General features: G+C 49.7%; 1 protein-coding gene across 1 annotated transcript in view; it reads right to left on the reverse strand.

The window, feature by feature from the left end:
• The window catches only part of Ttc7a (tetratricopeptide repeat domain 7A), a 117,700-nt gene that overhangs the window by 92,527 nt on the left and 9,534 nt on the right, over window positions 1-15,639 (reverse strand). Inside the window, exon 3 of the mRNA XM_004839401.3 lies at window positions 14,311-14,479. Coding sequence (XP_004839458.1) covers window positions 14,311-14,479 — 169 coding nt within the window. The remainder of the gene's footprint in view (window positions 1-14,310; window positions 14,480-15,639) is intronic.

A 15,639-nucleotide genomic window follows, 5' to 3' on the forward strand; every position in this document is an offset into this window, starting at 1 on the left:
CCTGATCATGGCTAACAAAGTACAAAGTGCTCTGCAAACATAGAAAAGGAATGGTATTGTTTTTCTTGATTAGATTTCAACACACAGGGATTCAGTGACCTTATCCTCCTCAGGATGGGGTATGACTAGGTCCAAAGGTCAGGGCACCTCGGCCTGGGGGAAGGAGAGCACAGAATGTGGAAGACTTGCTCACTGAGTGTCACTGTGCATCCTGCCAAATGAGTCACAACCAGGAGGAAAAGTTCCTCACTCCCGAGGACTAACTGGGGAAGAGAGAAAAAGGGAGAAGTCCACTCACTTCTAGGGCCAGCCCAGCCCCTCCTCCCTAGACGTGCAGCCTCTCCACCCTGCAAGAAGGTGGAGCCTGACCCAGAAGACCAAGCACAAGTGGCAGAACACAGCCAATTCCAAGAAGTACAGAACAGATCTTCTTTAGCACCAAGGTGAGCCTGTGGACCCCGAGAGATACCCTACAGCTAGGTGCCCTCCTGCCCCACCTCAGGCCCAGCACTGGGATGAGCAATGCCAGCTGCTGGCAGGCTCAGGCTGCTGCTCCAAGCCTCCTGTGCATTAGCACTGCAAAGGGGGATTCAGGAAGGCTTGGGGGGGGGGCTCCATCTTCCCCATGGTTCATCTGCTTCTCCTACCCCCAGCAGGATCTTCCCCATCATGCTACTCGAAGAATTCCAAGCCCATCCTTGTATAAAGCTCAAAGCAAAGCCACCTCCACTCTGAAGCCCTCCCAAGTGGTTAACCTTCCCTACCTCTGACCTAGCAGAACATGGCCTCATCTTAACCGTGTTGCTTTTTGTTTTCTTTGTGGTGCTAGGGATCCAAGTCAGGGCCTGGAGCGTGCTAGACAAGAGCTCTCCCTCCCCAGTCCCGCATCTCCTATGCATGTTCCTTCTTCCACCACTATCACTGCCTGTTCTGCCCACTTCCCATTCATATTTCCAGCGATAGCCCAGGGCCAGGTATATAGGAAAGATGCAGATGGATGTGCAGAAGGGCAAACTGAGGCATGGACTTCCTCCCTTTGCACTTAAAAAATAGTTCTTGGAGAATTTACATATTATAGCATATTTATACAATAAAGTAGAGTGCAGAAAAAAAATTAAAGAATTATATTAAATATGTCTTAAAATAAGAACCAAGATACTCATGTAAAGGTACAAGATCCCAATGATGAATGTAACTGTATTTTATACCAAAAATGTACCAATAAACTTAATGGGAAAAAAAATTATGTCTTACATCCATACAACATAGACAAATTTCTCAGAAATCATATTCCATGGAAGAAGACATCAAAAAAGTGCATACTATATGATTTCACTTATATAACATTTTTAAAAAAGGCAAATTAACCTATGTGAATGGAAAATAATCAGTGGTTGCCTGGGATGCAGACGATGGGAATTACTCAGGAAGGGGCCCAAGGGAACTTTCTGGGCGATGGAAGCATCCTACATCTTTACAAGGGTGCTAGGTATATGGATATTTACATCAGTCCAAGTAACCAAATTATACACGTGAGATCTGTCCTTATCTCCCTGTCTGAAAACTTATCTGAAAGTAAGGGAGATAATGCCTTCTTTTAAAGGAAGTAGTTATGGTTGAGAGAAACAGAGGGTCAAAGTCAAGAGCATAAGCTTGTTGAGGTGGTTCTCTGTAAAGCACACATATATGTTAAGACCAAAAAGGTCCTCAATGCTGGCAAGGCCTTTGCCTGAGCAGGGTCACAGTCCAATCATCTAATTCTTCCCATAAAAAGAGGCTTCTTTACCTACATCTCTTCTCTGACAAATCTGCTATGAAGGTCCATTTTCCTGTCCAGTGTCTGGAGGGAAAACCATCCGGCCCTGGAGTCTCTTCCCTTCTACCCCAAGAGGCCTTCTCTGCACAAGAGGCCAAATCACACCACAAACCTGGTCCACAATGCAGATCTTGAACCCAATCTGGAAGGAACTTGTGTTTGTGACACAGCCCCGCAGGGTGAGTGGGAAGCCAGGGGCTGCCTCCTAAGTCTCACTGACAGAGGAGCCTTTCTTTGTCTACATGCAGCTCAACAAGCTCCTTTCAAGAGGGTGCTCTGCTTTGTCATGACCTCTATGCCTCCAGTTTGGAGGCCAGCAGACTGGCCCAGTCCCAGACTCAGTACCTACTGGTCCCAGCTCCTTCAGTCTGAGATGATTCATGCCATCTCAGGCAGCCACCCTTCCACACAGACCTGTCCTAGGGTCCTTGAAGACCTGGGCCTTGAATTCAGAGGTGGAGACAGAAAGCTCCCTCTGCTATGGAACACTCTTCTTTTTGTACCGGGGATTAAATTTGGGACCTTGCGCTTGAGCGGCAGGTGCTGGAACCACTCAGCTAAATCCCCGGCCCTGGAACAGTCTTTACAGATGGCTGGGTACCCCCCATCTGCCTAACCAGCCAGTGAAAGGGCCCTGGGCACCCACAGCACCACAGAGGATTCAATCCAGAGCTGGGCACCCTGAACGCAGGGGAAGAAGGAAAGAAAGGCAATGCCTTCTTCAGCCTTAGAGGTGGTTTTAAGGCCCACAGATCATACTCCAAAGTGGGCAGCTGTGGGAATGTCAAATGGCACAGTGCTGTGGAGAACACAGTGGCTCCTCAAAATATGGAAAAGTAGCCGGGTGTGGTGGCACACATCTGTAATCCCAGCACTCAAGAGGCTGAGGCAGGAGGATTGCTGCAAGTTTGAGGCTACATAGCAAGATCCTGTCTCAAAACACAACAACAAAAATAGATAAATACATACAATTGAAAAGTAGCATTGTATGACCCAGCAATTCCACCTTGAGGTATAGACTCGAGAGAACTGCCAGCAGGGTTTTGCAGAGATCGCTATATAGACTTGTGCATAGCAGCACTATTCACAATAGCCAAAACATGGAAATAATCCAAATGTCCATCAACAGATGAAGAGACCAACGAAATGTGGTATATATGTACATCCGATGCAATGTCATTCCACCTATAAACAAAGAAAATTCCAACACGTGCTACAGTACAGATAAATCTTGAGGACAGTATGCTTACTGAAATAGGACAGACACAAAATGCAAATAGTGTATCAGCGATGGTGAACCTTTTAGAACTTTCAGAGGTAACACCCCACTGTGACCTTCTTCTTCCTCCTCCTCCTCTTCTTCTTCTCCTCCCCCTCCTTCTTCTTTCCTCCTTCCCCCCTCCTTCCTTCTTCTCCCCCCCCCCACTGTACTGAACTGTACACTTAAAAATGCTATTCTCCTCCTCCCTCCCCCCTGCCACGATCCTCTGACTTCCACACCCTCTGAATCCAGCCCAGATTCCCAGGTGTCTTTCTTTACCCTCAGTGACCCACCATGGGTCCCCAAATCTCAGGCTCTTCACTCCCCTCTCATGGGAGTATCTGAGGCCTAACTATCCCCCCTTATGAGTACAGACCTGAGTCTCAGTGCTGACTTCTCCACTGCCTGGAGCACACTCCACCTGCCTTGATGCTATTCTGGGGCAGCCAGGACAAGAGGCAGGGAGCCTGCCTAGTCTGAGGGCTGCTTCCCATCTTGCCCCACTGCCCTGGCTGGCCGAAGAAGGGGCACCCTGTCCTGTCTGGTGTTCCTCTGGCTGGAAGGCATTCCATGAAGGCCTGGTGAACACTTCCCTCTAGCCTCCTGAGGGGACCCCACAACAGCTCTGCACCTGGAACTAGCCTTCCCCCTGGACCTCTCCTTCCCATCAGACCAATGGTGAAGCCATAATCAGCAGCTCATTCCTGCCACCCCAGACCTAAAAAACAGAACGAAAACCAATTATGGCACCATATCCTGCTTCAGGAGCAACCCAGTACTCTGTTTTATTTTATTTTTTTTTAATTTTAGTAAGCCATAAAATTCCAGCAAAATACCTGAGGTTGCAGTAGCCAGAGGAGAACAGGAAAACAACCACCACCACAAAACAAAACAGAAATACAGTACAAAACAAAACAAACCCATAGGGGTGAAAAGAGAAGTCATGCATCCTACTCCTGACACCTGCATAATGCATTTTCCCTTTTCATTCCTCTCAGCATCTCTCAACCACAGTACGTTAGGTGAGCTGGGCCTGTGTCCTCATAGCCAGCCTGCAGGTCTGCCCAGGCGTGCACTTCAGCCAGGGAAGAAAAGAGCCACAGGCTGAAATGGGCAGGGTTGGTTCTCAAGGGGCCCACGGCCCATTTGTAGGGCCACAGTGAATCCCAAATTAAACACCAATGACTAAGGAATGAAAGGCTCCATGTGGGACCCGTGGCTGGAGAAGCGGAGGTCACTCCTCTTGTAATCATTAGCACACTGAGGTAGCACCAGAGAAATGGAAGGGACACTGGCCTGAGGAGAGGAAAAGACGGTCTTTACCACAGACCAGCCCTCTGAGGGGGATGGTGGTACTGTGGCCTTCTGTGGCTGAACCAGCTGAGGCTTAAGGTGCTATCAAGAGTAGGCCTTGAGCTCCCCGGGTGCAGTCAGGGATAGGAAATATCCCTTAGGGCCTAGACCAACAAAAAAAGAGCATAATTATCCTGGACCCACAGAGACTTTGTCCTGGGTCTAGGGCCCAGATCCTACAAAAGACCATTCTAAATGACATGTTGGCCACTGGGTGAGCCTTATTTGAGGGGAGTGGGCTATGCAACGCCCCATGGGGTATAAAAGTTCTAGGACAACCTCCAAAACTGCTGGCCTCCCTGCTGGGCTCTCCGCTTTCTCTCCTAGGGTCCACTGCCCCTCACCCCCATCTCCCAATCCCTCCCACACTCAGCCCTTGGATCTCCAAGGTGTGGCTCCTCCTGTAGCTCCCTGGGCTCCCTTCCAGCCCTCCTTCCCTAGAAGGCATCGCTGCGCTCAGCTGTCCCAGGTTCACCCTGAGGTCCAGCTGCTCTCGCAGCTCACCAGAGGGCTCCCCAGCCAGCTCCCTCGCTCACGCAGAATGGCTCAAGTGGATAAGCCCCAAAGCTGCAGTCAGAGAGCTGAGCTCATATCCGAACCCTCCCATTCCTGGCACAACCTGCAGGGAGCCATTTCAGCTCTATGCCCTCCATGCCTTTCACCTACTTTGGTACCAGCACCCTGATTTCCTTTTTTTTTGGTACTGGGGATGGAACTCGGGTCCTTGCGCACTTGCGCAGCAGGGGGCAAAACCACTAAGCTAAATCCCCAGCCCTGCACCGATTTCCTTTTAAGGAGCCATTCCCACAAGCCAGTGTGTAAGATTAGTGGGGAAAATCCCACTCCTGGCCTCAAGCCAGCACCCAGGTGCTAGTCACCATAACTGACTCCAGGGTGGCATGTGACCAAGCCAGGTCAAGGAGAACCTCCCCCAGGCTCTCTTTCCTCCTGAGGTTGCAAGTACTGTGCTGAAGAACCACAGAAACTACAGCTGTGGAAGAAGACCTTAACACACACTTTGAGTCCCTGGATCCAGCTATGCCTGATGCCACTGTCTTCAATGACCTTCTAATTACATGGACCCTAAATCCCCAGTCCTTCTCTTTGTGTGGTTAATTTTCCAGCTACATGGAGTTGAACTTTGTCATTATAACCATAAGTCTAGTTTTACAGAAACAGATCCCTAGAAGCACAGTGCCAATTCCTGAAGTAGAGGACTGGCTTAATCACTGGGTCAGGTAAGGGCAGTGAGGATGTCCGCATCTCCCAGCTAGGAAACTGGAATCCCAAACACAAGACAGCAGCCCCATGAGCTGGAAAGCAGCCACCTTCATCTGGCCATGGAGGCTGGCCATTTCAGGGCACATGGTAAGACATCTCAGGACATGAACCTAAGGTAGGCACTTCCTGGGGCCCTAGTAGAGCCAAAACAAAGCCTTCCAAGCTTCAGTCCTGACAGTGCCTCTGAACAAAGGATGGCTAAGGGGCCTTTTACCTGTGTGCACCAATGTAGAATGGTTAACAGTCAAATCAGAGCAGAGCTGGAAATTCTCTGCAGAAGGCAGACCCTGAGAAGGCAGGGAGACAGGGTGCCCTCCCCAGGACTTCACAAAGACTCCCTCCTATGGCTCTCACTATGTAAGCTTTGGGGTGAGAGGCCTGTGACTCAGCCCAGCCAGGGGCTCACCCATTAAATTGAAGGCTAGAGGATAACAGGAGGCCTGAGGCCTGCAGCTGAGAGCAGAATCCAGGGCCTGGATCTAGATCCAAGGACATGGTGAAAAGTCTCTGGCTCTGATTTCTCATCCACAAATCCAACACTAGTTGGCCAAAGGCCCATTCCTAGGAGGTCTACAGAGCCAAGGAGCCACTCAGATCCCAAAGCTGCAAACAAGGCCTTGACCCACTCAATTCATAAGGCCATCCGGAGTGTTTTCCTCCCACCGGGGGGGCTGCCCAAGGGCAGCAGCCCAGAGGGGACTCTTCACAAAGGCCCCAAAAGGCCAAGAGCTGAGGTACAGTCTTCCAGGAGCTGGGGACAGCCTCATGGCCAAGACGGCAGAGCCACACAGGAAGTCTGCTATCCTGCCTAGTGGGCCATGGTAATAAGCTACAGACCAGCTACTGCTGGAGTGTTTCCTTTCTCCCAAAGGCAGACTTCACTGATGTTAAGACCTGTCCATGGATGGCGGGGTAACAGACAGGAAGGAATGACACCAGGGAGCTCGTGTGCCACATGGGTCCTGCTGACAGCTTCTGCACACTTAGCTCTTCCGGGTTATGGAGCCAAAACCACATAACGTGTAGGCCTTGGTCACCTGTCTTCTGCTCCCTCAGTGGAAGGGACCTTAGTGTTTTAGTAAGAAGTCCCCAGCAAGCATTTGCTGAATCTACTGTTCAAAAACTGTACTTTCTCTGTGGGAGCTGGCCAGGGACCTCAAGGGAAGTAAGACAAAAGGTCTAGACCCTTGCAAGACCCCACCACCCGACTGGGGAAAACAAGGATGTGCTACTGTGCCAGGGCCCCAGTAAGCTTGGAGGAGGGAAAGGTGCTGTGGGCTGAACAACTGGAATTGTGTCCAAAGGGATTATTGGGCCTCATCCATGTGCAGAGCAAAGACACAGGGACATGGTGGGCAAGGACAAATAGGTCACGTTGTGCACCAGGAGCAGATCTTGACTGCTGGACACATGGAGCACCAGGAAAGAAAAGGAGGAAGAGAAGATCAGTTGAGGACCAGCTATCCTCCAGGGACAGATGGGGCTGATAGTCATGAGTACTTGGAACCAGGCCTTCACAAGAGCAGGCACCACTGCAGACAGACCTGTCAAAAGGGCTCTGAAACCAACAGATTTCAGATTGTTTTTAACACAGTGTAAATGAAAGATGCTCCCACCCCCACACCTAAGATGGGAGTGGACAGCTCCATCCAGATCATCTACCTTTCCTCTGCACCTAGAACTGGCCAGGAACATTTCCTTTCCCAGGGCCTTCCCCTGGTCTGATATGCATCGTCAGGGCATACTGGGCTGGTCTACGTCACAACAGGGCCTAAGGAATGGGGTAGGAGAAGGGCAGGCTTCTGTTCTGGACCAAGATGATTGATGTTAGACTGACATACAAAAGGAGATTTTTTTTTTTTTTTTTAGGTACCAGGGATCGAACTCGGGTCCTTGGGCTTGTGCAGCAGGTGGCGAAACCACTGAGCTAAATCCCTGGGCCCCAAAAGGAGATTTTCTGAACAAGCCCTACCACCACTGCTGCCTCTGGGAAGGCAGACCCTGGGGTAGTACGAAGGGCTTCCCCAGTTGCAGCTCCTGTTCCACTTGGGCTGAAGAAGGCCAGAGGAGGAGGCAGTCCTTCTCTATACCACTTCATCTCCTCCCGTCATCCTCTGAGGGCTCCTCTATCTCAGGCAGGACACGGCTCTGGAGACATCCATCTGGCCTCTGATGCTACTTACAGGTGCATGGAAAGTTTGCATGAACCTCAGTTTCTGTATCCATAAAAGGGCATAACAATTACCTCCCACCTCACAGAAGAGAGAGGAAGATTAACTCACTGGTCAACCAATATTGATTAACACATTCATGGTGGGGCCGTAATTCACGTCTTGCTGCCAGATGGCTTTGAACGACTAGTGGTACAAGCCACCTAATGGGATGGTCATACATGTACCACCAGTGGTTCAAGCTGGCAGGAACACGTTCCCAGGGCAATGTCTCCCTAACTATATGTGCACATGCATTACCCAGGATGGTAGGAGATGCAGGTCCAGATTCAGGAGGTTTGAGAGGGGCCTGAGAGTTAACTCTCTAGCTCTTGGGGGTGCACGTGGGATAATCATACCCCCTACCCTACGCACATACACAATAGTCGCCTAGCTTTGGGGGGTTTTGTATTTCTGGGAATTCCACCAAACTTCAGTTAGGCCTGAGGGGCTCAGGAAATTTGTACTCGGGGAATGAAGGATGGATGGGGCATTCTGACAGGGAGCAGAGGGCTCAGCTCTGCCCAGAACCCACAGATGACCTGGGAGCTGTTGCCTGCTGGATGGAGCCATCACTGAGTGACAGACCAGAGTGGCTGCCTATGCTGCCAGGAGGTGCTGGAAGCAGGACCAAGTTAGAGCCCAGGATTCCAATGCCAGATCCCCCAACAGGGCCCAGGTCATCTCAGAGGCCACCAAGAGACCCTAAAAATCCAGTCTTCTACTCCTGAGCACACGTGTGACTGAAACCTTGGAGATGGAAGGTACTAGGTCTAGATATAGACCACTCAGACGTGAAAACAATGGTCTTCCCATGTAGATATTTTATTTTTCTATCCTAGTGGGGGAAATGTGGTTTTTGAACAAACTTGTGATAGACAATAACTTTTCCCTTAGAGAAGGTAGAGGGTCAAGTACTCCATTTCCCTACAGTTATGGCTTACAACTAAATGTTCCCCAAGAGTCTTTGAGCACCCCATGCACTCAAAGATGGGCTTTTGAAAAGTGACTGGATTAAGGGAGCATCCTGGCTGACTTGTTAGGAGGGAAGGCCTGGTTGGAAGAGGTGGGTCACAGGGCTGTGATCAGGAAGGGCATATCTCCTTTGCCAGCTCCTCCACTGACTTTCTCTACTTCCCAGCCACTATGCCACAAGCTACTTTTCTTCTTCCATGCCACTATACCATGCTTTCCTGCCTTGGAGCCAGCTCACTATAGGCTGAAATGGGAGACAAAATAAACCTCTCCTAAGTTGCAGGTGTCAGGTATTATGTGACAGCAACAGGAAAGTAACTAAGACAGATTTTGGTACCAGAGAAGTGGGGTCATTGCTGTGATGCTACCTCCACACAGTTCAGAAGCCTCTGGAAGTAGTTTTCAGGAGTCTGGAAAGGTTTGGAGGTGCCAGTTGGAAAAATCAGCCCTAGAATACTGTAAGCTGAGCATAATGAGAGATTCTGATGGGCACTCAGAAGACCAAAATGCTGATTTAAAAAAAAGAACAGGGTAAAGACCAGGCTCAGGTTTCAGTTGGAAACAAGGACTCCATGGCATTTGGACTGGAGATCATGTTTGTTATGCTGTGTCAGAAAATCTGTCATTTTATTCATGTCCTGAAAGTTTGGGGGAGACTGAGATAAAGGTGGCAGACTAATCTGGCTGAGAAAATTTCAAGGTACCCCAACATTCAGGCTGTGGCATAGGTACTGTTGGGGGCTTTTATTTATTTTTTTGGTACCGGGGACTGAACTCGGGTCCTTTTGCTTGTGGGGCAGGTGGCAGAACCACTGAGCTAAATCCTGGGCCCTACTGGGGGCTTTTAATGAGCTCTACATTGAGAAACAAGAGCAAATGGCACAGCTGGGTAATTTTTAAAGTTCTGAGTTTCATAAGAAAGGAAACTCCTGTAAAGTTGGGCCCTGTAAAGTTGGAGCAAAAGAGAGCTTGGTGGCTGAAAAGACTAGTGTTAAAAGGGCTGGGGATTTAGCTCAGTGGTTCCACCGCCTGCCTCAAAAGTGCAAGGACCCGAGTTCGATCCCTGTACCAAAACAAAAAAGAAAAGAAAAGTCTCAAGATTAGTGTTAAAAAGAAGACAAACACTTTACATGGAGACATTACAAAAGATGCCTTGAGGCCACAGGAGGAAAGACCCTACCCTTCACAGACTCAAGGGTAGAAAAGTTAAAGACTTTACTTTGAGAAAAGAGCCTCAGGGTCCCCTACTTGAGAAAGGCCACCTAGGAAATAGGAAATTGGCTTCCTAGGATTCCATTCACAGTGCTCAGCCATCCAGGCACTCAGGGGCCCCTGCAGCCATGATGCAAAAGGGCCTGGGGGCTGCTGGAATCAGCACAAACCTTGGTCATCCATTGGTGCTGGTTTTACACACATGCAGAATGCAAGAGTTGTGGGGTTATGGAGGCTTCCACCCAGATTTCAGAAGAAGACCTGAGAGGCCAGGCAGTGTGCTCCTGAGAGGGATGTTTGCAAAACTGTGAAAGTGAAGCCAAAAATGTACTGGAGACTAGGAAGTTGGAGAAGTCAGGAATACACCATGTCTGAGGAAAGCTGGAAGGAGTGGGCAAAGCCAGCCTAAGAGAGAAGTCAAAGGGGATATAACCTCTGGCAGTGCTGTAGGGGCAGGGCTGTCCAAGCCCTTTGGAGCCTGTATTTTGCCATAACTTGCTCTGGGTGCTGGACATGGAACTGCAAAATTTAATGTTTTGGGTTTTGGACTTGCTTTTGTCCCACTGGTTTCTATCCTCCTATTCCTACCTTTTCAAATGAGAATGTTTATCCTGTGCCATTGTATTTTGGTAGTGTTTAACTTTCTTTTTCTGTTGTTGTTTTTATTTTGTTTTATTTGAGACAGGGTCACACTATGTAGCCCAGGCTGGCCTCAAACTCACAATGATCCTCCTGCCTCAGGAATGCATCACCATGCTGGGCTAACTTTCTTTTTGATTTTTACAAGGACTCACAGCGAAGAGTTTCACAGCTAAGTTTGCCTTAGTCTCAGAGGAGACTTTGGACTTGGACATTTCAGCAACATTGAAACTGTTAAAACTTTAGCAACTCTTAGAGATGAACAAAATGCATTTTGCATAAAAAGATGCTCATGAGTCTTTTGGGGTGGGATGTTATGGTTTATATCTAGATGGCCCCCCAAGTCTCATGGGCTCAAGAGTGTCACAGGCTCATAGATAGGGCTTTTGAAAGGTGACTGGATTATTAGGGCATTGTAGTTGACTTGCTGTTAGGAAGTGGGGTGTGACCAGCAGGGTGTATCTCCCTTCCCAGCTCCTCCGATGACTCTCTCTGGTTCTTGGCCACCCTGCCATAAGCCAATTTTCCTCTGCCATCCCCCGGTGCCACGCTGTCCAAACTTGGTGCCAGTTGACTATAGACTAAAACCTGAGCCAAGATAAACTTCTTTAAGTCGTAGGTGTCAGGTATTGTGTCTCAGCAACAAAAAAGTAACTAAGATATCCACACTAAACTCTCACACTCTACAAACGTGTATGTGTGTGCCACATTTCTACACTTTGGGCAACAGGAATCCAAAGCAATTGCCATGGCCCCCTTCTCAGAGCTCCTGGGATAGCATCTAAGCCCCCTGAGAATCAGGGGACCTCTGATCTAACACATTGTATACATCATCACCTGCTTCAGAGGAGGGCCACACTGTCAAGTCCCCCTGATCTGACAGGTCAGCTGAGTAGGTGTGCAATGCCTTTTGAGGGTAGGACAGAGAAACCCAAAGCCTGCCCCTGACTCCTCAAACAAGAACATCACTCTAAGCTGGAGATGCCTACATGCAGGTCCCACCAAGCCTCCCAGTGTGACCGACTTGCACACTCCTGTGACACTCCTCTTCTTCTAGCCAGGTATCTTGAGACCTGACCCAAACTCCCAGCCCACTGGGTAGCATCAAATGGAACCAAGGGGCAGAACTGACACAAAATGGTTGTAACTGTTGCATAAGAACCAGGCAGGGGGGGCCGGGGATTTAGTTCAGTAGTTCTGGTGCCTGCCTCAAAAGGGTAAGGTCCCAAGTTCGATCTCTGGTACCAAAAAAAAAACTGTCCCAAAGAACCAGGCAGGGGCAGAAGCCATCTGGAGACAGAGAGCGCCGAGTTAAGGGGCAACCTGGGTATGGAAGAGCCTGATGCAGACACAAGCTAATCCCTGTCTGTCCTATCAGCCTCATTTTTTTTTTTTTTGGTACCAGGGAACGAACTCAGGACCTTGCACTTTCGAGGCAGGTGGCAGCACTACTCAGCTAAATCCCCGGCCCCCAGCCTCATTTTCTTTACTTATAACATGAGGGTTTGGCCTAGATAACTTCTGGTCTCTTTCAATCTAGAATTCTGAGCAGGGGCATCATAAGATATCCAATAGCTCTGGCTGCCTAGGTTCAAATCCTAGCTCTGCCACTTCTTGTAAGACCTCACAGGAGCAGCCTCTAGTGACCTTAACTTCTCATTTTAACATGGGAGGAAGAGGACACCGACTTGGGGGGTCTTGGCAGGTCTCAGTGAAGCCACACCTCTCTCACAGTGAGAGCTTAGGGAGCTCAAGGGGCTCCTGCCGACACTGCCCTCATGCTCCCAAAGGAAGTAAGTCCAGTGACCAGATATCCTCATCCCATTTGCATGTGGCCTTCATTCTGCAGGGAGAAGCCCCCATCCCCCTAGGCCCAGGAAAGTCCACATCATGCACATGCTGGTGGCCTCATGCCTGGTTTTAAGCACACAGTCAGTTGAACCTTGGCATGCCAAGCAGCAGGTACAGTACCTGAGACAAGATAAGGAAGGCAGACAGAAAGGAGGCAGACAAAGAGTTGCATGCAGTCACTGAGGGATGAGGAGCCAGCACATCCCACAACCGAGCAGCCCAGGCTGGCAGCACCAGCTCCTTACCTCCCTGGTAGGACCTCTGAGCACCAGGACCGTGTTCCCCCAAGAAGCCGGAGGCATGCTGGTAGGAGTAGAGAGCAGGAGACAGGAAGCAATATGTACCGAGCCAGGTTGACAGGAGAAAGACTGAAAAGGACACTCAGGGAAGGAGGCAATTGGTTCCGGGTGTCACCACAGAGACCCAAAAGACCCAAGTGGCAAACAATGGAAGATCACCCCAAAGCTGGCCTGTACCACAGGCACAGCGGGGAGTAGGGTACGAGCAAAGGGAGAAGACCTCAACAGACTGGACCTCCTGGATGGACACTGCCCTCCTGCAGACTGGCACCTGCTCTGCCCAGAGCAGCTAACCCAGCAGATCTCCTGGGATGCTGTGAACTTTGTAATGTGGAGGACCCAGGAACCTAGCTGGAACTTTACAAAAGCCTCTCCAGTCAGTTCTGGGGAGGGAGGGGGGAGGATGGTGCCCTCCAAATATGTCACTATTCCTGGGACGCAGATGAGAGAGGAGTATGTGTGTGTGCTGGGGATGGGAGGGCCAGCGTGACAGTGTGAAAGTCTTGGTTCCACCATGAATCTGGGTAAGTTCAGGTGAGGGTACAGATCCTCTCTGGGCCTCAGTTTCCCCATGTGTAGAAAATATCCCTATCTACATTAGAAAGAAACACATACTCTATCAGTGCCAGGTGCCAAATGCCTGGTGGCATTTCTAGACTTTCCCCAGGGGTTTGGTTTGTGCTGGAAAAGAAAGCAAATATCCAAGATTGTCAGTACAGCCTGGACAGAGGGGCTCTCAGGACCTCACTGCTACCAAGGCCCATCCTCAGGCCATCCTAGGGCTTACAGGTCTGAAAGCTCAAAATCTGAGAAACACACTTGGGGGCCAGTTCAATGGCACTCTTTCCACAGAAGGACCTTTCAAAAGTCCGGTTCAAGAAATGCCTATGTTCCCAAGCTCCCTGCAGAGTGCCCTTTGTCCTAGGAAGGCTGTGGCCTGTTTACCGCTGGATCTCAGCAGTGCCTCCCTGGGAATGACAGGCGCCTCCACAGCGCTGAGCACCAATGTACAGCTACAGAGCCAGCCTGACAAGGAGACGGCACTATTTTAAGTCTTTCTCAACCCAGTCTTACAACTCAGCTGACTCCTCCTGGACATGGGAACCCTGGGAGGCTATTCCTATCTTACAGATGAGTAAACTGAGGCCAAGAAAGGAAAAGAGGCTTGTTCCAGGGCACACAGCTGGGCAAAGGGCTGTGGACAGAACCTGGGCGAGAATCCGAGTCCTCTGAGAACCCTCCAGTTGTGCCGACCCCAGACACCAGTATGTGGGCCCAACCCAGGGTTGAGTGTGGACAGTGTCCTGCAGGCCTGCCCCTCACACTGCCTCCACTCCCCTTGGCTGCCACCAGGGGAGCGGAGAGGAAAGAGCTGGACATGTGTGAGGAGCCCAAGCCGGTGGTCGCAGCTACCTTTGATGACTAGTGCCTCTGACAGCAGCCGCATCTGATACAGAGGCTTGTTCTCCACAGACAGGTCATCAATCCCAGCCCGCGCGTACATGCTGATGGCATCTCGGTAGGAGCCCTCCACGTAATGCAGCTTGCCCAGGATCAGCATGGCCTCACACATGTACTGTGGCTGAAAGGACAGAGCCATGTTAGCAGCTCCACCCCAAGGCTTCCACCCACCCATACACAGTACCCTGAAATGAAGATCCCCACTGAGCCAGAAGCCATGATTTGCCTAAGACCTGGCTTCAAACTTCTTCCTCTTCCTCCTCCAGAAGCCTTCCCTGAGGTCCTCACTACCCTCTCTCCATACCTGTGCTCCATTACCACATTATGGCTCTGAATGAAATGCTTATGTGTCCCCAGTTGCTTTGTGTGTGTCTAGCATCCAGGTAGCTGCAGAATGGGCCCTGTCTCTCTCTTCTGAGGCCCCAAAGGCTCCTGCCCAGGCTGGCACTCAGGAATTCACACACTTATTCTGAACACAAGTGAGGAGGTTTAGGCACAGAGAAAGCTCTCGGCAGAAAAGCAACTTGTCAAACATATATGCTACAGCTCTGCAGGAAGCTGTGTGTTTGTGTGCACACACATGTTTGTAAATACACAAAAAAAGGCATGTGGGAACCACATCTAACAGTGACTAGTGTTCCACAGCAGGACAGGAGTCAGGGAGGGAAGGGAGCACTCAAAGATCTTTGTCACTCAAATTGCTTGTTTATTGATTTCATTTTCACAGTAGGCCTGAATTATTTATTTCAAAAAACATTTTAAAAAGTTAATAGAATTTATTAGAAAGAAACACAAAGAGGTCTTGGTGGGAGAAGTTTGGAACCCATTAATAAAGCCTAAACTTTCTGATAGGCAGATGAGGACCTGGAGGGCCCAGCAAGGTCAGGGGTCAAGCTCAGGATCAAGTAGCTACTTTAACCCAATGCAAACCTCACACTGTTAAAATAATCTCTGTCAAAGAGCTAGAAGCAAAAATCTTGAAGTTCCAGCATACTCTCTCCTGTCTCTCCACCCCTCTACTGCTTACAAAATAAGCCCCACATTCTTGGCTGCTGCTCAAGTTCCTGCTCTCTGGCCCCAGTGTACCCTCAGAACCTAATTACACACCATGCCCATTCACTTCTGTTAAACTAACCAGCTTTCACAAGATTATTTATAAGAACCCTTCAATCACATACCATTTTCTTGGCCTGAACTGCCCAGCCCTATCTCTGTATATCCATACCCCAGCCCCTCTTCCAGATCCAGCCCCCAGAAGAGCCCAATTCCAGTATTACCATC

Source organism: Heterocephalus glaber, unplaced genomic scaffold (genome assembly GCF_053883595.1).
Source record: "Heterocephalus glaber isolate CG9 unplaced genomic scaffold, H.glaber_assembly_v1.0 deba00001457, whole genome shotgun sequence".
Classification (NCBI taxonomy): domain Eukaryota; kingdom Metazoa; phylum Chordata; class Mammalia; order Rodentia; family Bathyergidae; genus Heterocephalus; species Heterocephalus glaber.